Below are 21112 nucleotides of genomic sequence, written 5' to 3'. Positions count from 1 at the left end.
AAAAAGAATAAATGTAAATACGCCATCTGTGAGTCGTCTTTAAAGCTCAAGAGACTAACAAACTTGACATTTTAAAAGATTTTCTTTACCTTTTTGGAATCTTCCCAGAATCTTTCTGAGCAACTCAACAAATACCAAACGTTATGAATGTAAAATAATTTATTCTTTTCCAATAAACTGCTTTTGTTTTCCTATTTTAAAAATGTTCGCGAAATTGGTGTATTCGGCAAGGCAAGGTGGCTTTAAACTACTGTAAATTGCCATAACAAAATAAAAAGAAAAACAATATTTAAATATTTTTTCAGGTTTGCATTTCCGCAAGGTCAGGGAATGTACTTGTACGACAGTTGGTCGTGACATCGTATGTGCTACGCTAGCACCATGTCGACGTTCCTTGTCGTTGTTCGGTGCCCACAGCGAGGCTACGAAGATACGGCGTTTACTGGAATGGATAGCGTTCCCTTATGCCAATATTAATCAAGTTAATATTTTTCAAATCAACTTTGTTTTGCAAGTCACGACCGATTGCCATCACTTGGCCTTTTCCAGTCATGGATCTGCTTGATTACGTCCCTGTTTCTCTTAGCAAAAGCTGCCAAAATGAAACGACGATCGAAAAGTGAAATACCTTTCGTGGCGCCCTCCTACATGTTTCTAACATCCAAGAAAGTTAGCGAACAAGTTGAGTCCATCACCGAGTTTTCCAATGCCAAACGCGAATTATTCCAAACTGGTTCCAGTGCAAGGTTGTTCCTGTTCAAATCTTATCGACAATATCGTTCCACACCCTTCACAAGAAACTAATTGAACCAGCTCTAGTATAGGTGAATTGGGCGTTTGCTTTTCCTTTCTTTTGTTCTAGGCACTTGTTAATCCATATAAATACGCTTAGAAACTGTCACCTAACTTAATTCACCGGACGTTGTCAGAAAATCAGGAGTACTCACAGAACAAACCCGCGGTCCTCAGGTATAATGGAACGTTCTTTTCTTCCCCCACAATGGCCCTGTAATTAATCTATACTCCTTCCTTGGTATTTTATTGATTCAGAATGCATTCACAAGCTGCCGTAGTAATCACAACATTTGTGATTATTGCAGCACTTTTAATTGGCCAAATATCATCTCTTCCAACCACGAAAAAGGCATTGGATGTCACGTCGTCATCGACTTCCACGACTGGTGTGAATGACGTCACAACTGCCATCTCCAGCAACAAAGCAGCCATTCTCCCGACATCTAATTCCATTGGCAACAAAGGCTACATTCGAGTCAGTCTCGATGACAGCAAGCTTCAAGAATTATCTGCTTTTGCTACGGAGCAGATTCGATTACGTCAGAAATCCGCAGAAATCTCATTGAAGGGCGTTTCTTTCGCTTTGAAGCAAATTTCGACATCGCAAGCCGAGAGCAACTACAAGCTGACGTTAGTACTGGCTAACAAGGGAGAGAAACGATCCCAATTTTTGATATGCAACGTTGACATCGTTCACGATGCATCCGCAAATCAGAGGCAAGCGAAAACGAATTGCGTAAGGGCCAACATTGTGACCGGCATTCAATCAATACGTCCCGACGGAAGTTTCCAGGAGGACGCCGATCTTGCGGCAACTGTTTTCGCAGCAAACGAATTCAATCGTCAGGGCAACAATTCATCTCCGCTGACTCTCTTGCATTACGTGGCTTCCGGTTCGCACGAAATGATTTCCGGCACTGAATACAAATTGCACATGCAGGTGCAGACAAGCCCTAAAGACGACCAGGTTTTGCTTTGCGAAACGAGTGTTTTGCCGAGAAACCCTAGGATGCTGCACGGAACAGAATGTGGCCATCTAGCGGGAAAAGACCATACCGGATCTTACAGCGCAGCCGACATCAAGGATGCGGATGTGAAAGAGACAGCCGAATTTGCTGCCAATGCCCTGAAGGAGCGACAAATTGTAGAAGCATCTGATGGATTGATTCCAGTGAAAATTGCGAGAGTTTGGAAGAAACCTGTTCGCGGAATTCAACGGCGACTACGTATGACATTGAGTGACGATGGCGAAGGAGCCCAGCCATCTTCTTATTGCCTCGCAGTCGTCTTTGAAGACAGGCTGTCTGGCGAATATGAACTGGTTACCGGACCTGGAAACACTGTCTGTTCGCCTACGCCACCTACCGCTTGAATTGATAAGATTTTTATACTCAAAACCACTTGACGTTTTTAAATAAATACCTGCACTTTCTTCTACAATCGCTTTTAATCTATCAAAAAAGGATTAATTTTTAAGAAGGTCTTACATCACACTGTTTCTTTTACCGAAGAACAAAGGTTTCTTGAGCGTTCGTCGTTTCTCGTTTGTCGCTTTCCCCGATTTGAATTTTCAAATGTTTATCAGAAACTTGGTACATTTTTTACTCGATAGATGGCGTTTCCTGTTTAACACCACCGAAAAAAATGAAAAATAAATAAATAAAATAGATAAAACTCGGAAGACAGAAATGAGAATGACTGGCACACAAAAAAATATTAAAGACAAATTAGTGGATGGACATCATGTCAAGGAGAAACTAATAAAGTGCTGATGCTGGACGTATTTCGTAGTAGAATCTGACGGACAGAATTTCCCGAAGACAGAGAAGAAGACGCAGTCTATTTACTGAAACAAAAAAAAAAAAAAAAGAAACGAATAAGTACGTGTGTTTAGCCGAGTCTTTTGACCCTTTGGGCCGTCATGTAGGTTAATGATATATTGACTCTAAAAGGACGGGGACAGACGGGGGAAACGTATATACGGAATGTCACAAAATCAACACGGCACCGTGACTCTCCCCCTACTTTTCCAACATCCAGCGTAATAATCAAATATTCTATTTCCCAATTTCGGTCCAACTTCACGTTCACAATTTGTCCTTTAAAAAAAAAAATAAAACAAAATAAATAATTAATTAATAAAAAAATCCCAAATAGCGACACATGACCTCGAGCTGTAAATAAATAGGATGGATTGATGAGGCCGAGTCCATTCAGTTGACATTTTTCAAACGTGAAACGGAACTAGCGCGTTATTCCGTATTTGTTTGCCTATATACTTCGGTGGAAATTTGGCTGTCCAATGAGTCGTAACGGTTAGTCCATTTTCTTATGCATGGGAATTCATAAATACGAGACCCGCTGCGCTGACACTTTTCGGCATTTTTTTTTTTTAAGGTTAGACCTTAAAGAATAGAATCTCTCACATCCGATTCGTGTGTATAGTACTGTAAAATGTCTTCTTGTTGTTAAAATAATTCCCTTCCTTAACCGGAATCACGATCACTTTTTTCATGTCGGGAACGGTCGGGATTTCATTTTTTTTTTTTTCACATAGTCCATCGTTTCCTCTTATGTGAATTTTCCTTTTTTTTTTAAATTTTTTCTTTCATTTTATTTTGGTGGACACGAGAGTTGAAATAACTGGACGATGGGCCAGGAGCGTGATTCTCAGTTAGAAGGCCGGACGGGGGAAACGTATGGCGGTGTGTTTTCCAGCCATCGGCGCTGGCCCCCAAGTCATTTCCGGATGAATGGATGACCGAAGAAATAAGAGGACACACACACACACACATCCCCACATATATCCCACATCCTCTCATTTGCCTCAGCTTTTTTTCTTTTCGGGGTAATAAGAAGAAGTTTTGGGGAAGACAAGGCCTACATGCACAGGATTATGCCCCAAAGGAAGTTTCTCAACCTGTACAAAAATAATAAATAAACCAACTCAATTGTTTCAAGAAAAAATGGGCAGACGTGTGTTGCGGATGTGCTGTCTGTTGCTGAGCTTGCCATCATGTCCCGACGTCTTCCACATTTTTTTTTTTTTTTTTCCAGTGATGATGGGGCGTGCCTGCCGTTCTCCTCGCTCATTACCAGGTGTTATTTTCGGGATACTTTTTCCTTCCTTCCCTGTGTATTTCATACGTGTCCTCGTGCGCTTCTTTTCTTGTTTTTTTTTGTTTTGTTTGTTACGGAAGAGTCTTCAGGCTATGATGATTACAAATCAACTAACGTACATCTTCCTCCTTCTGTCCTATTGTTCTTCAAACTTGGATTTTAAATCATTTTTAGTTCAGAAAAAGAAAACAAAAAATCCAAGCGGGAAAGAAAAAAATAGTTCAAATCAAATGCGGATTTGAAAATCCCAATGCCCAATTTTTTTGTTTTTTCACGCATCCAGAATTCAGGTCTGGCCGTGATGAAACAAACATCCGTGTCCTTTACTTGTTTTGATTTTTGTTATTTTCGGTTTGCCGCAGGTGCTAAATAAAAAAACACGAAGAAATAATAAAAATCCCGAAAAAATCGAGATGATAAAAAGAGAAATATACAACGTATATATATAAGTATAGACTATATATCTCGTCCGGCTGGTCCACCACCAAACATATACCGCCCGCCGTCACCACACCGCCGCTGCCTGCCGGCCTGCCGCCGCCCTTCTTTTTGCGGTTTGCTCGATGTTCCCGTTTGCTGAGTCCGCACGCGCACACGTTTCGTTTGGGCTCATCAGCCGATAGACCATACTCACCTATGTAACTCTCACATGAAAATTTCCGCCTGCGGAATTGTCTTTAAAAAAAAAAAAAAACGCATCGGTATGTACTTGGGAACTAAACAAAAATAAAGTCCGTCCGGTCATCTTTTATTTTTATTTTTTAAAGGCCGGACGTCTCTTTTTTTTTTCTTCTTCTTCTTCCGTGCAACGGGTCAGGTGATTGAACTCACCTGTGTACATCTATCTCTATATACTTTAATAATATTGTTCGTATATATACGTTACTTTGCGGCCGAGCGCTGCTGGCACTGCCGTGTGTCCGGTTCTGACCTGGCGTCTTCTTCCTTTCTTCCTCTCGGTATAAGCCATCAAAGTTCTCTAGTTTTTGTTTTTTTTTGCCAGAGAACATCAGGGAGAGTTGAAGAATCCGTTGCGGATATCCTCCGCGCTAAGGGAGACAACGGAGAAACAAGAGAAGAAGCCATTGTTGTTTCGAACTGCGTGTGTACGTATATGAACTTCTTTCTTCACGGCCTTCCTCTTTGGAGAAGACGCACAAATGACGTCTTTTTCTCTCTTTATTTTTCCCCTCACTTCTTCCTCCGTTCTATTTTTTAACAAAATATACACAAAAATCGGGGATATTAAACGCATTCGATAACGACACAGATAACTTTTTATTAAGAAAAAAAAAATAAACAGGGGGGGGATAGACTTTTTCACAATAATAAAAGAAAGAAGAAGAAAAAAAGGGACAAGACAAGAGCGGAAGTTTGAAGCTCTTTTGTTATTACCATATTCTCTTATCCGAAGAAGCCGTGCAACACGCAAAGCGACTGAATTACACGCGTCGCATTCAAAAAAATAAAAAAAAATAAAAAGATTCTTTCGAAAGATTCTTCTTACAAGAAAAGGATGTATAACACAGTTTTTTCTTCCAGCGCTCCTGGCGCAGGATATGTGTAATGATCTCCCCCCTAAAAAGAAGAGATGACCTTTTCAGCGTGGGGGACGATGTGTGTGGAGGTGGCTGCTGCAAACAACAACACGGTCCTGACCTTTCACTTCATCCCGACACGGAGATGCATGAGAATGGCGCGCGAGGCAGCGCGTCATCTTCAAGAAGAAGAATTAAAAAGAAAAAAAGGAGAAGAAGAGGAGCGTGATGCCGTCAAAGGTTACCGTCAAAGTTCAAGGTGGGGCAGACTCGCAAGATCATCACCGAAAGAAAACAAAAATAAAAAGGTGAACCTTGAAGAGAGAGAGAGCCAAAAAGAAGAAAAAAAGATGAACGCACATGTTTTTTCAACTTAATCTCGATCTTGTAGACGAAAAGCTGCGAGCAAAAGAAAGGGATATTATCGGTTATTACATCAATAATAAGGTTTCTTTGTATGCATCGCATAAGTAAATATGTGGCTTCTTTCATTTCTTTTTTCCTGATCTTGTTAGAAGATCCTTCTTCTTTTCCAGACTAACAAGTTAACCAACCGAAATGAATTCAAAAAAGGGGGAGTCTGTCTGTTTCTTTTTTGTTTGTGTGTCTCCGTTCTTCTTTTATTTTTGAACTCCCACCTTTGGAAAAAAATGTTTTTGAAGGAACATCAGAAAAAACAAAAGAAAATCAAAGTTTGCTTCTTTTGATTTCGAACGTCTGGCAGAGTTGCGTCACTCGATGCCGTCTGATTGGCGTCTGCGTTGCAGAACGGCCGAAAATGGCAGACGAAAGGGCCTCTCTGTCACGTGAGCGGAACGAAGGCGAAGTTTAAGATTTCAGTTCCAAAACGAAAATCATAAAAAAACCAAAAAGAAAAATTGAATTAAAAAATTCACGTGAGAATTCCATCGAACCCAATCACCCTACCTCCCCTGTGTGGAACGTTAGGGTTGTAACAAACTATGCTTCGTCCAAATTGTTTGTTTTTAAAAAAAGGAAGAGGGGGGGACACAAAAATTGACGACAAGTGCCCAACAAAATGGCGAAAATGACCGATCGATAGGCGGAGCATAAAATGGTTACCTTGACGACAGCTGGATCGATCCGCACTATCGACAGCACATGAACGACAAACTAAAACACATTTTTTTGAAACCCCTCTCCCCGAAATCAAGGGGAAAAATGGCACGCATGTTGTCAGTTTTAGAATATCAAATTAGTTTGAACAAAAAAATTTAAATCAAAAGCAAAAGATGCAAAAATTCGAGAGAAAAAGAAGGGGAAGAGAGACGAAAACTAGTCCAAAGAAGAACATAAGGAAAGAGAGGGGGGGTTCGCATTAGGTAATGACCAAATCGAGTGACAACACGTCCACACATCTAATGCAATACATTTCCAAAGATTTGAAACAAATAACTTCAACAAAAAAATTGGGAAGATGTAATATAAGATTGTCTTGGTGTGCTGGCAATCATACGAGATGAAATGTCTACACAAACGGCGGATGGACGGAATTGTGTGAGAAGCATCCGCAAGCCGCGGGCTAAACAGCATCCGGCATGGCGACCGCAAAATATAAAAAGGGGGAAATAAATAAATGTGATGAGGGGCTCCCTTGCACAAGTCGACACACTCAAAAACAACATCTACTAAATAAATGGTTGATCGTATTTACCTTCTTTTTTGTTTAGCACCTGATTCTGCCAAACGTCTGCAACAGACATGTCATTTAAAAAACAAAACAAATGTGGAACACACGCGCTGTTCGATTGATCGTAACAATGCCCAAAGAGAAAGACAACGACGTGTGTTTATTCTGAAAAAAAACAAACAAAAAAAACAAAATGGACGAAACGGGAGTATCGATTCCAGTTGTTTATAAGGATGGCGTGAAAAGAAACAAACGAACCCGAAAGACAAAAATTCGAAAACATCGTTCACACAGACATCAGCTTTTTAAAGAAAATCAACCAACAAAATATAAACAAAGATATAGAAATCAATAAACGTACGCATACACCCGACTTCTTTTTCATTTGCCTTGGTAGGTAAAACTTGTCGACGAATAAACAGGACCACCTGGGTGTTGTCCATCCTTTTTATTTTTACCTGGGCGATGAAAATGGGAAGAAAAAAAAACAGGAGCACACACAAAAAACAAAAGAACAGCAGCCTCTCAAGGTGTGTGTGTTTTTTTTGTCTCTTCTTTTATTCAAAAAAACCCCCCCAAAAATCTTCATTGAAAAACGTCTGGTCTTTTCAAATGAAACTGGTCACAAACAGACAGAACAGGTTTAACAACTTCCCCCTTTTGTTTCAACGTGGCAAGATGTTGACGGTGTGGCATCTCCAGACATTTTCTTTTTTTTTTCTTTTCAATTTTACCTGATGACGATTTGATATTTCAAATCACCGACAGACAAGACACAAAAAAAAAAATCAAACTTTTTTTCTCGTGCGTTGTGTGTGCGTACACGTCTCGCTCAGGTGATTCGCTTGATGCGAGTTGGTTATTATCGTTTGGTCTGAGTGAGGTGTGGAGGCTGCTGCGGCTCCTTGAGCACACGGCAGACAGCAACGCATCCGGCCGGAATACACGTAGTACATAACAACCTTGACATTTTCCTTCTTTTTCTGTTTTCTATATCTTCCTTTCTCTTCTCTTCATTTTCGTTCTCGTTTCATTTGAAAACACACCGAAAGAAAAAGGAAACAAGAAAGAAAAAAAAAGGGAGATATAATTATGAATCGTTTCTTTTCTCTGTATACCTTCTCGGTGCTGCTGCAGAAACACACACAGACGTCAAGAGACAGCAGAAGGCTGTGTGTATAGGAGGTGGGTCTGTTTCTCCCTCCCTCCCCCCCATGTCTATTTCACCTGGTTGGTGGTTTTCCGGTGGCGGATGAGAGATACACACAAACTGAGAGAGAGAAAGAAAAAAAAGACGAAGCGCTGACTTGGAAAAGAAAGAAGAAGAAGTCTTTGGGATAAAGAGAGAGAGAGGATGTAATCATCTAAGAAGAAGAAACCGGGAGCACCTGGTTGGGTCCTATACTTCTCATTATATCATTGTCATTAAGTTTTTTTGTTTTTTTTCAAACATCCTACCTTCTCTTTTATCCTTTTTTTTTTTTTTCCCAAGATATACAACAGGCCAGTTTTTTTTTTTGTTTTAAGTGTTTGGTTTCCGCATGAAATGAAGAAGAAGGACGTGCGATGTGGGACTAGTCAAACGGGTGATGAAACGACACGTTTCTACGATGCAATTGGGTAGATGACATTTTCCACTTGTGAACAATGATCGATGAATGCAGCCTATAATACATAAATAAATAAATAATTGAATTATTTGTTAAATGAATAAGAAAATAATAAGAAAAAAAAATGAAATTTATTTATTTATTTTTTGAACTTCTGGCAAGACGTTGATGAATAAGAGCGGCGGGGCGGTGATCCCTTAACAAAGATGTGCTCCGTCTCTATATATATTTATATATATCTATAATAATAATCTGATGTCCAACGTTTTTCCCTTTTTCTCTCTTCTCGCATCGTATCATTTACGGTTCCAAAAATAAAATTGAATGCGTACATCAACAACCGGTTCGGTTGCCATGGAGACCCCCCAAAGAGATCTGAAAAAGGAAAAAAAAAGAGGGGCAGGTAAAACTTCAAATTCAAAAAGGACATGGAAGAGTTGGAGGAATCGAGAGCAAAGCAGCTCCTTTTTTTTTTTTTTGAGTGGAAAATCAAAGTCACTTTGGTTTTGCTTTTTGCTTGTCTATATAGTCTAGACCTATTAGAACACGAGACGAACGACTAAATTAATAAACACGCTTGAATAAATCCCCCCCCCCCCTTTTATTTTCTCAGGAGTCTATATAAAAAATGGAAACTGCCATCTGTCAGCGCCATTTTCGGTTTGTCCACCGAAATCAAAAACAAAAAGAGATGCTGCGATGAAAGGGATAGGTGTATGGAGGTTTTTCGTTCATCATTAAAATAACGTCTCGAATTGAAAACAAGTTGGAGAGACAGAGACACAAGAATTCTTTCTTTCTCTGATTGGACACAGAAGAAGAAGAACCTGTTCTTTCTTTTGTTTTTTTCAAAAAAAAACTGGTGGCTATATCTTGTCAACTGTACACACAAAACTCTTGATGTCGGCTCTGGGATCCAACTCAATTTGAATGCCGGACTAATGAAGACGCGCCATTGGAATCTCTTTTCCTTCCATATTCTTTTTCCCGATCTTATAGACTTTAATTTTTCAAAACCAATCCATCAAGACCCATTGTTTTGTTTTTGTTTTCCACCAGATTAGGCCCTGCACGATCACAGCGCTACCGTCTCTCATCATTGATTTCTTTATACATAACCCGCTCAAACTGTAACGCATCCTCCTTATGTCGAAGAGAAGATGGGCCAATCAGAGATTGTCTCTTTCGTTTTGCTTTCTTTTTCGAATTCCACCCCCTCCGTTTAGATTGAAGAAGCCCCTATATGATCGAGCCACGCGGATCGATAGACGCCCTAAATACCTTCTATGCATACACACACACACACAGCAATCCAAATATGTAAATGAATTTTTTTGTTTTTCTCGTCAATATTATACATACGTGCTCCGTCTGTTAGATCCAGCAGGTTTTTTTTGTTGTTGTTGTGTCGTTCGTTCATTTTGTTTCATCCCCCCCCCTCCTTTTATTTCGTGCATGCCTCCGAATGCCATTTGTTTTACGTGTTCGTGTCCATTTTTTTTTTTTTGTAGTTGGTTTTCGATCCGCTTTGCTGCATCCCGCCAATCTTCTCCTATATAATACCGACTAGATGATGATGGCAACCAAGGAGACATTCCTAAAGGCCAAGAGATGATTCCATCTTATATAGAACAAGTCTCCAAGAGTTTTTTTTGTTGTTGTTGTTGTTGTTGTCTTCCACTATGTCGTATAGAACGCCGCTAACATCAGCAAGTAGCGGATAGAGTTTATATAGAATCTCGTTCTTTATTTTCAAAAAAAATAAAAAAATAAAACAAGGAGAATGGCGATGGATACATCAAAGAGACAAGAAAGAGCTCAAGAATCCGGATCACTTTCTCAATCTCATTTTATTTGTTTTGCTGGCTCGTCAGTTGGGATGCGGCTGCTGCAATATCTGTCGGAATGCGGATCGTATAGCCCGAACGCGCGATGCGCAAAGGAGATATTTTCCTGTTCTGCCCATCAAGACTCTCTTTTCGGGAAGCAGGGGCAGCATGCAAAGCGGCCAGAAGAAAAGAATCACGTAGAGGAGGAAAGGAAAAAAAAAAACGGCATTCTCTGGATGTCATCGTGAGAGATTTGAAAACTAGACAACAAACCGGAGGAAGGAGAAGAAGAAAAAAAAAAACAAACAAAAATCTTCTATGTTTTTTTGTTTTTTGATTTAGTTCTTTAAATTCAGGCAGATGGATAAAGAAAAAAAAAAAACAAAAAACAAAGAAAAATCGTTTGATTTTGATGTACACGAAAATTGCGGATGACATGCGAGTCAATGGCGAAAGGAATTGTTGGCACGACGGATGTGATTGGATGCGATGCAACACACCGATCCGCGCTTAGGGGGTGGCCGTAGTTCGAACGGCGTTCAAATCAATCGGATGGATGAAGGGCGTGGTCCAATTTTACATACGGCGCATATCCATCCGGCGTCCAAGAAGGGCCGAAACGCGCAGCATCCAATCACGGCGCTAGCTGCAAGAGAAACAAGAAGAAATCGAAAAATATGGAGAAACTCTTTGCGCATGCGCATCCCCCCCCCCCCAAAAAAAAAAACAAACAAACAAAATCCAGCATCCTCTTCGTATTTAGACGAGTGCCTAAAGGCAACCGCTCGATACTATACACAGCAGCATAAAAGCTGTGTGTGTTATATAGACGGTTGTCATGACGATTGCTAAACAAGTAGATATTAATATAATGTATATATTTTTTGGGGGGGGGAAAATTCATTGATTATTATTTTTGATATGAACATTTGATAGAATAGGCCTTTACGTTCGTTTTTATATTTATACTTTTGGTGCACATAATCGTGTATAAGGAATCGCGAACGGATCGGTTCTATATGTGTAATAACCATGTAGATAAATACGTGTAATATAGGTGGATGAACTTTTGGTGAAATGATTGTGAACGCTTTGCCATTTTTTCAACAGAGTTATGACTGGCGGGTCCATCCGCCGCCGTCCGAGAAAAAGAAAAAAGGAGGAGATATGCCGGGCTGGTGCGGCGGAACAGGTGAATAAGAGCCAGCCAACGTGATGAGCATCTTCCGGTTGTATATTTATAATATTCTTTCTTGAAGCAGCAGGAAGAATGGCTGCTGTGTGTGTGGGGGGGATATATAATAATGACGTATATGTATAGGGATGTTGATGTTCTATATACGCCATTTTCTTTCTCCTATAGCAAAGACGCTATACACACATCTTAGTTAAATAAATAAAAGATGATGTTTTTGCTCTCGATTAACGATCAAATTTAAATTTAAAAAAAAAAAGGGCTACTGGTTTTGTTTTGCTTTTTAAAAGTCGATTTCTACATTTGACGGTTGATGTTCTTCAAAGGGGGGGAGTTGACGTCGCCTGCGGAGATGGTCGTTAAGGTTGCAGACTGACCACTAAAACTTTTTGGTCTTCTTCTTCTCCTGTTTTATTTTATTTTTTCAGAGAGTTGGTCGCCAAGTCCACCCCCCCCCGCCATAAGAAAAAAAAAGGAAGAAGCGAACTCTCCTGCGCTGATTACCTTTAATGGCCGCTCGCGCACGGGAACTCAGCAACTGAGAAAAGAAAAAGAAAAAAAAAAAAGCTTTTCGATGTATATAGATATACACAGTATATATAAGGTAGACACATAGACAATTTAAACGCCGTGTTGCCAGTTGCTGCATATAGCGGTGGTGCACCTGTAATTATTTACACTCCTCCTTCTTTCTTTCCTGCGTCCGCCTTTTCCTTTTCAAAATGATTCAAAGATTGCCGGAGGTTGTTCATGCTTTGTATAGTCCCAATCTACAGCTATACAGTGGTCATTTTTGTTTTTCCTTTTGCCCGTCAGCGCGGCTTATTTTATGCCGCCCCGAATGTCCTGGCTCCAAGGGATATGCCGGAAGCCATCCGGTCACCTTCTTTACTTCATTTTTTTGTTATTTTTTTGTTTCAGCTCTCTCTTTTATTTGATTTTATGATTCAAAGAAAATAAGAAAAGATTATTGATGTTTTTATGATGATCATCTGTACACGCGCCGTTTCCAAAGGTGACCACTTTGACGTTTGTTCAGCAGGAATTGCGCATCGTCTCACATGACATCGTCGCATTTGTTGATACATTGTGTATATATATCCAGCTGAACGTCAATTGTCTTCTCTTGTGATTGAAGAGCAAAATCGAGGAAGAGGCGTGGTGATTTAAAGAGAGAAACATCACAAGTTGTTGCGCCATTTTACGTCTTTACGTACCGGAGTTTCTTGTGGCACCTGCAGGCGCTCCATCACCACTAACCAAAGCCAGAGGCTACGATGACCGAGGTCTACATCATTTTCTTTCGCCTTTCTCTCTCTCTCTCTTTTTTTCAAATTTATTCATTTCAAATTAAAAAAAATAAATAAAAAGGAAATCCGAAGGTGTACAGCAAGGATCTGTGATGGAAGTAACGGACGAGTGGTGGTATATTTAAAAACACTTGGGATATCTTTGACCATGTTGAAGCCTTTTTTTCGTGTGTGTGTGTTTTTTACTGTTGCGCAAGCGCACTCACGATACAAGAGCCCGTGTGATTGTGTTGATGATGATGGAACAAGGTGTACACCAAAGACGTTAGACTACGGAGAAAGAGAGAGGAAAAGCCTGCGGCGCGGATCTCTCTTACATCCGCTAGCGAACTCTCGATGCCCATGGCTATGCCGACTGGACATGTGTGTTTCATTCTTTTCTCTTTTTTTTTTTTATTTTTGAATGAAAAAAAAAGTGGGGGGGAGAGTAGTCGTCTTTATTATTATTCTCTCTCTCTTTCTGATTTATTTTAACACAAAGAAATGATGAGAAAGAAAGAAAAAAAAAAACAGTTGCTACATCTTAAGTCTATAAGGTATAGACGTTTGCAATCTCCGTCAAAGAAAAAGAACGTGAAATTTCTCACGGAGCAATGTTTCTGTGGCTCGCGTGTGTTCTTCAAAAGATGACGGCCAACTTTGGAAAAGCAAATAACAAAAAGACTGACCCCATTCTGAAAGCAATAATCGACGTTGAAACGCAGTTTGAATTCTCCCCCCCCCCCACATTTTTTTATTCTTTCGTTCACGTCAAATGGCAAGCAGTGTATAGTATAGAACTCCGCTGTATATATAAAAATATATATTATAGTAGGATATAAGAACAGCAGGATGAGCCGGTCAAGCGTTTCCCAGCAGCCCGGCCAGCTGTCATCGAAGTTACCTCAATCCGGCGAAGGAAACAAACCCCCCCAAAAAAATTCAACGAATAAAAAATGAAATGTGCTGTTTGCTCTTTCAATTTGATTGGCGAAATATAACATCCAATCAGAATTGCAGAGATAACCCTGTCATCAGGGTCGGTGTCTTTATAACATCGGACCTTCTCTTTCCTCCACATTATAAAGTGGACTTAATAATTTAAGACTCTTAAAAACGAGTACACACACAGTGTATATTTATAGAACGTGTAAGGGTGTAAATATAAGGGGGGGAAATTTGGGGGTCCACCATCATCTCATTTTTTTTTTTTCTTTAAAATTTTCTTCAAAGTTCCAGGTGGCTGCTGGAACATTTTCGGCGGGTTGTCTTTCTCTATATGTGTGTGTGCTGTTGTGGGGGAGGTGTATATTATAACAATGTTTTAACCTTCTTCTTTGCCCATTTTTTCGGAAGAGGGGTCGGAAAGAAAGCGGAATCGGTTGGTCCAGCAGCAGCAGCAGGGTCTTTTGTAATGGGCCGGAGAAACAGGATGAAGGGGGGGGTTATAGTACAGGACCCCCACCTGGAATCAGATTGAAGGGATGATGATGATGATGGCCTTAGTAGAAAATAATAAAAGGGACTTCTTCTTCTTTTTTTTTCTGTTTGAAAAAAAAGGGGGGAAACAAGAAAGGGCCCCATCTTATTTTTCTCTTAAAAAGGGACTATGGAACATCTTGGAAACGGACCCCCATCCACAAGAGTCTCGTCGCTCATCTGCTGCTGACCTTTTCTTCTCTTTTGGCCGATGAGAAAGAAAGAGAAAAAAAAAAGGGAGAGGTTATATTTTAAAAGAGGAAATTGAAAAACTAGAACGCCGTTATTCCTTTTTTTTTCTATTTATAGGCCCTTCCGTCCAGCTGGAACTGCTTTAAAAAAAATGTTAAAAAAAAATCCTTCTGTCATCATCGGATTTCAATTTCAAGGTGCGCAAAATGCAGCATCAAATGAAAGACAACGTTGCCATTTTTTAAAAATCAATACACCCGCATTTTCAAATCTCTTCTTCAATTATCGTGTGTGTCTGTGTCAACTCATTTTGTTCAGTATTGTTTAAAAAAAAAAGAAATGTAAACTAAACTCATCAAACAGAAATCAAATAAACGCGTGAACTCACGGACCGCTGCCCCTTTACTCGACTTGTCATAAGAATATTGTTTGATACTATACCGACCAATGTAATTGGATTCTGCGAGAAAAAAGAGAGAGAGAGATAGTTTCTCTTGTTGTTGTTGTTGTGTGTGTGATATCAAAACGAGAACGATGAACGAGTTATTAAACACAAAAAGCGTCACACCCAAGTTCTTCTTTCCTCTTTAAAGAAAGGGGCCCTTGACGAGACGATATAAATTCCTTTTTTCTTTTTTCTTTTTTGTGTGGCCGGGGATGGACCGTCGTCAGCGTCGTGAGACGCCTCGAAGAAAGAAACAAAAAAAATCTTCCATTTAATTTTGAAAAAAATAAAAAAGGAAGAAAAGAGAGAAAGGATGTGAACAAGAAGAAAACGACGCTGCAGGCGACGGAAACGACGCCGATTTTCAGTGTCTATTTTCCCTTTTTTTTTTTTTTTCGAGCGTTGATTGCTGCGTCTTTTGTGTCTTACCATCGAAAACTGAGGGCGTCCCCTCCCCCCCAAAAAACTCACGTCCTTTTCGTTTGCAGAATATCCATCGTCTATTCTAAGAAATTGGCGAGAATTTCAAATTGCAGAGCGTCGCCGCGTTTTTATTGCGTATAGCCTATGGTTATACGAATGGACGGCTATAGATAAATACATTATTTATCTCTCTCTAATCACCACTGAACGGGTGCTATCTCTCCCCCATTCCCCCCCTCCAATGCCTTTCCCTCTTCTTTTTTTTTAAATATATTTTTTTTTAAATGTTTATTCAATCGACGGCCCGTGCGCGCGCGCGAGCCCTCGAACGCGCCTCCGGCTCCGTGAGTCCCCTTGCGCCGCTACTGCGGGTGCGTGTCTCCCCAGGTGTATATGCAGGTGCACCTTTCCGTTTTCAAAACACTTTTCATGTCAGACTCTTCTTCTGTTCTTCTTTCGTCTGACGAGGATTTAAAAAAGAAAAGAGAACAAACCCCAAGAAAATGTGAACGCGGAAAAGAGAACTCGACGTGCGCACGCAATGGCCCATGACAAACGACACGAAGCCGAAACGTCTTCATCAGCTCGCGTCTGTCATCAGCCCATCCTATATACACCCGAATTCGACATTCATAAACAAAACAAAAAAATATACCGATCCCCCCCCCCATCTTTTTTTAAAATTTGTGGGTGTGGCTGCATAGTTTGTCGAACAGACGAACAACGAATCCTTATATGTAGATCACATCTTTGAAGCAAAAAAAAAAAAGGTTATATGGAAATTGAAATGAGGTCCGTGACCAGCGTTTCGTCTCATTGATTTAATAATGGCATATATCCCTTGTGCTGTCATCACGGATTTCAAACACACAACAACAACAACAAACAACCAAAAAAAAAAGCAGAAGACGAAACAGATATATCGCTCTGTATTATATAGACACACAAGGAGCTATGTATATATCGTGTGTGTGACGATCGGGAACGATCTCGTTGCATGCGCAAGTGGAACACACGTCGCGGGGGAAAATGATATAGGCGCGGACGAAGGAGCAGAGACGAGGGCGCAGGCCAATAACATCCCGCATGATCCATCCTATATATTTTTCCTCATTGATCCGTTCCTCCGCTTGTCTTTCTCTCTCTCTTGATATGCATGTAGACATCATGCGGGAATCTCGTGACACACTAATAAATCTATGTCCTTGTTTTGTTTTCGTATTATGTTTCGTTTTCATCGCATCCCAAATGATCTTTACACATTTTGTTTTAGCCTACAAAGGTTTATCGATTTGTTGCCGGCTGCTGTATATATATTTACATATAACACATACGTGATGTGTGTGTGGCCTATTGATTGTTGAGGAGGGACCCCGCCCTTCAGTTAATGGTCTCTTGTTCTCTTTTTTTTGCTGACTTTTATTTTTAGATCATCAAAAAAGATGTCATCTCGTTCTACCCTTCTATGATGTGTGTATATGTTTGAGGGGGTTTATGTATACCACTCCTCTGTGTATATATATGAATCTCTCTCTATTCTCTCATCCCTCTTTTTGTTTGTCTCTGATGATGTGGCGACCACACCCAGCCTCGCCCCACCATCGGCAAATGTTACACTGTCTTTTTTTTTTATAATTTAAACGCATATCACGTCCCTCTTTGAATGATCTCATCAGAGTTGCATATTAGATTAAGAGGCCGACTCAATTTTTTCACGGATAAGATCGAATCTTAAAAGCACAACGGTCAAGGTGTAGGTGTAAAGATAAAAGAATCTCTTCGTCTTAAAAAATGTTTAATCTGTCGTGTATAATTCGAATGGATTCTTAGTTTCTTTCTCTTTTAAAATCAATAATTCAGATCGTTAACACGAAAGAAAAAGAAAAGAAGGGGGGGGGGGCCTGTTGTATACATTTAGTCTTTAGACACGAACGACACAGGTGCAGCTTCGAAGGCTTCCCTCTCATTCAGGTGAGGATGTGAGTCAGATGAGCAAATTAAAAGGGGCGCATGATGAAGGCCTTTATGCCTCCCATCAACAGTGGACGCTCGTACGGAAAGGGGAGGAAGAGAGCGCCGGCTCCACCCACTCGTCTCTATTTTCATTGGTCGGCACGCTAGACATTTTTTTTTTTTTGTTTGAAATATATTTTTGAAAATTTAGGTTCCCCACCGACGACTTGGACAGTCCCTTTAATGTTTTTTTTTTCTCTATTTAAGCTGCGTATCATTCACGTTTACCACTAAAGAATAAAAAAAGAAGGCTGCTGCTTATATTAATTACATCTAAAAGAAAAAAAAAATGAAACTTTATATCCCACATTGAAAAATGAATGTTTGAAACATCATCCGAACGGACTTGATCTTTTGCGGGTTTCCCTTATATTATATATATTATTTTAAATCAGAAAAGCAAGGGATATACACACATACATCATGTTACTCTCTTTTTTCTTTTTCTTTTTTAATTCTTTCTTCCGGCGACGAATTATCCGTTTTCTAATACTCGTATACGAGGGGAAAAAAAACAACAACAACAGTGGGGTGGTGGTGGAGATGGGTGGATGTATGCACTTGCCGGATGTTGTTATAATACAGCAAAGAGAGAGTCACACCGTTACACATATAGCAGAGCAGCGCCCATTTTTCTTCATTCTCAGGTGTCTATATCTATGTGTGCAGGCTATACGTTTGGTAAGGGGGGGGGCAGTGAAGGGGGGAAGGATCGAACTCTCCAACGTCCATCATCCCATACTCTCTCCGCTCTCTCTCTCTGTGCGCGCATTTCAAAATGAAGGGGAACTTTTATTTTGTTGATTTTGTTTTTTTTTCCAGCGTTCACATGTCAACCCCCCCTCTTCGCTCTAAACCACAAAGATTTATATATATGTGCAGGAGGGAAACCATGGCAACGACTCTAACACGAATTTAACACAATTATACATTGGCAAAAGAAACACGAGGTAGTTTGTTTATATTTTAGGCTGATGGACCCCCCCCCACATCTCACCGCGATATTCGGATGAACTTTAATCATCTCCATCCGTGTGAATTCATTTATTTCCGTTAAAAGGGGGGGAGGGGTGAGCTTTTAAGGCTATACACTCGGAAAAAAACAAAAAAACAAGACGTGACTAGTCAATACTTCCGTTCAATTAGCGAAATATTGCCAAAAAGAGGGTATACATAACATTCAACCCACCCCCCCGAAAAAAAAGGGGGGGGGGGTGAAGAAAACGCGCAATTCCGGAACACCGTCATCTCCTTTTCGTTGTGTTTTCTCCCTTTTCATTAATTTGATTTGATTCCATTAAGATATGTTTTGTTTCAAGGTAAGTTTATACTATAGGTGAAGCCAAGCGTTGCCATGGCCACAGCACCACTCGCTCCGCCATCATCATCATCTTCCTTTTCAAGGGTGTTCTCCACACTCTTTTGGCCGGCTGTTTTTTGTAATCGATATATCGAAGGATAGCATGTCTTGGCCTACACACACACACACATATAGGGACCCCCCCTTCCTTTCTTTATTTCGGGTATATATCTATAGAGAACACCTTTCCAAACTCCCACTGTATATATGTGAGCTTCTTGGCTCAGCTGCCGAGAGAGTCTACCGCTGCACACCTGCCGTCTTGCAACAGCAGTCACACAGGAGGGGAAGAAGCAGCTGAAAGAAGAAGTAAAACCTTCCGCTTTTCTTTAGTCTATCTACATCCCTCTCAGCTCAAATAGAAGCACCCGACCACCATCTTTTCCCCCTTCTCATATCTGACGTCACTTTCCCTTCTTCTTCACAGTCTAGAAATTGTGATAATGAAGATTCTCTGTTGGACGATTGTTACATGAAAAAAGAAGAAGAAGAAGAAGTTGGGAGTGTAGGATTCTTGTACACAATTCAACGAGTCGAGACGAAGGAAAGACGGTGCCGACGATGCACACACACACCGCCGGTGATATGGTCCAGAACAGAAAATGATAACCTTCGTCCATTTCTCCAATTTTTTTCTTTTTCTTTCTATGTAGACACATGCATCTGCTCCTTATATTCTCTTTCTTAAGGGGGGAGGTATAGGTAGAGGGGGAGGGGAAACGATTTGAATGCTTCTTCGAAGATGTTGTCATCTTCCATCTGCTCCCCAAAATCTATTGAAGAAACAACCCCCCCCACACACACACGTTTCTATGGAGCAGGTCACCTTTTTTTTCTTCTTCTTCTTCTTGTGTATAGAAGAAGAAGGAAGGGGGAGGGTTACATCCTATATGATCCATGAATATAAGAAGATATACTTTCATCCGGCTACATATATACATCTGCAGATATGATGGGATCTGTCAAACGGAAAACATCTGCTCATCATTTTCTGCGCATCTCGAACATACAAATTTCAAATGTCAATGTTATGTGTGTGTGTGTGATAAAACGCAGCATCATTGATTTTAAAATGCGATGCTATATCGGTCACCATGGCAACCGAGATAATCAACTACATATTAGCCCTCCCCACAGCCATAAAATGCGTATAGTTTCCCCATATTTAACACGTTACAGATAATGAAACTGAACAAATGTTTAGCAAATTAGACAGAGAACAGCAACTTCCTTTGTAAGAAATAAAGAAACGGGTTGTAAACAAATACGAAAACGAATGAAAACCAAAAAAAAAAATGAAGCAGCAATTGATGAATAATGGAATACACACGTGAGGGGCGATGCTATGACCAAAGGAGGTTTATATACGATCGCACGCATCAGCAGTTCATAGGTGTTTGAGAGAGCGAAAAAAAAAAAGAAATGCACGCGCGTGTTTTGTTTTTTTTTGTGTGTGGATTGAACCGAGGTGTCGGTCGTCATGGCAACGCCACCCCCGCCGTTTTTAAGCCCATTGCTATATACAATATACACACAACGTTTTTTATGGAAGAAGTTCTATATCCTCTCTCTCTCTCATTTGTCACGCCGACCAATCCCTTTCGTGAATAATAGACGCTGTGCCCTTCGTTCCAGTTTCCCTTCTTATGTTCCATCAAAAAGAACTCTTTCTGCCAGCAGACTCTCTCTGTGTGTCTCCATTGGATTATCGATAAAACAATCCACCCCCCAGGACACAACAAACAAAACCGAAAAACAAAACAAGTCGACAGCACAAATATCAAACGGATGCATTCGATGCACACAAATGATGACCTGCTGCAAACGAATGAAATAGGCTAATATAATACATTTGATTCATCCATTGCAATTCAATTCGGCTCTCCTATATAATGTAATAATAATTCTCTGTCATCATCAGCTCATGCAGATTAGATTACAGATATCACCGTGAAAAATATATAAATGTGATGTCTTTAGAGTCTATATACTTAATACCGTATATAGAAATCCCGGTCTTCTTCTTTTGCGACGTTTCATTGTTACACCGCGAGTGTTTGACATTCCTCTCTTTCAAAATGCGCTTTGAAAAATCAAAAATAAATAAATAAAAAAAAAAACCGGTCGTCATGGCTACTTTAGAGCAGCTGTGGCATGCCTCTCCTCTCTTCTC

The 21112-nt window shown here is 40.2% G+C and overlaps 1 protein-coding gene across 1 annotated transcript; it reads left to right on the top strand.

Moving 5' to 3' along the window:
- Positions 1-628: 628 nt before the first annotated feature.
- On the top strand, positions 629-2232 carry LOC116936392. Its single transcript, XM_032943533.2, has 3 exons — positions 629-824; positions 893-969; positions 1051-2232. The coding sequence occupies exon 3, from the start codon at positions 1052-1054 to the stop codon at positions 2165-2167; it is 1116 nt and encodes a 371-aa protein (XP_032799424.2). The 5' UTR covers positions 629-824; positions 893-969; position 1051; the 3' UTR covers positions 2168-2232.
- The last annotated feature ends 18880 nt before the right edge of the window (positions 2233-21112 follow it).

Source organism: Daphnia magna, linkage group LG1 (assembly GCF_020631705.1).
Source record: "Daphnia magna isolate NIES linkage group LG1, ASM2063170v1.1, whole genome shotgun sequence".
NCBI lineage: Eukaryota > Metazoa > Arthropoda > Branchiopoda > Diplostraca > Daphniidae > Daphnia > Daphnia magna.
The sequence above is the reverse complement of the archived record's forward strand: the minus strand, read 5'-3'. Positions and strand labels throughout refer to the sequence as shown.

Excerpts from the sequence above, each read along its gene's own strand:
- LOC116936392 (XM_032943533.2), top strand. The coding sequence starts at position 1,052 with ATGCATTCACAAGCTGCCGTAGTAATCACAACATTTGTGATTATTGCA.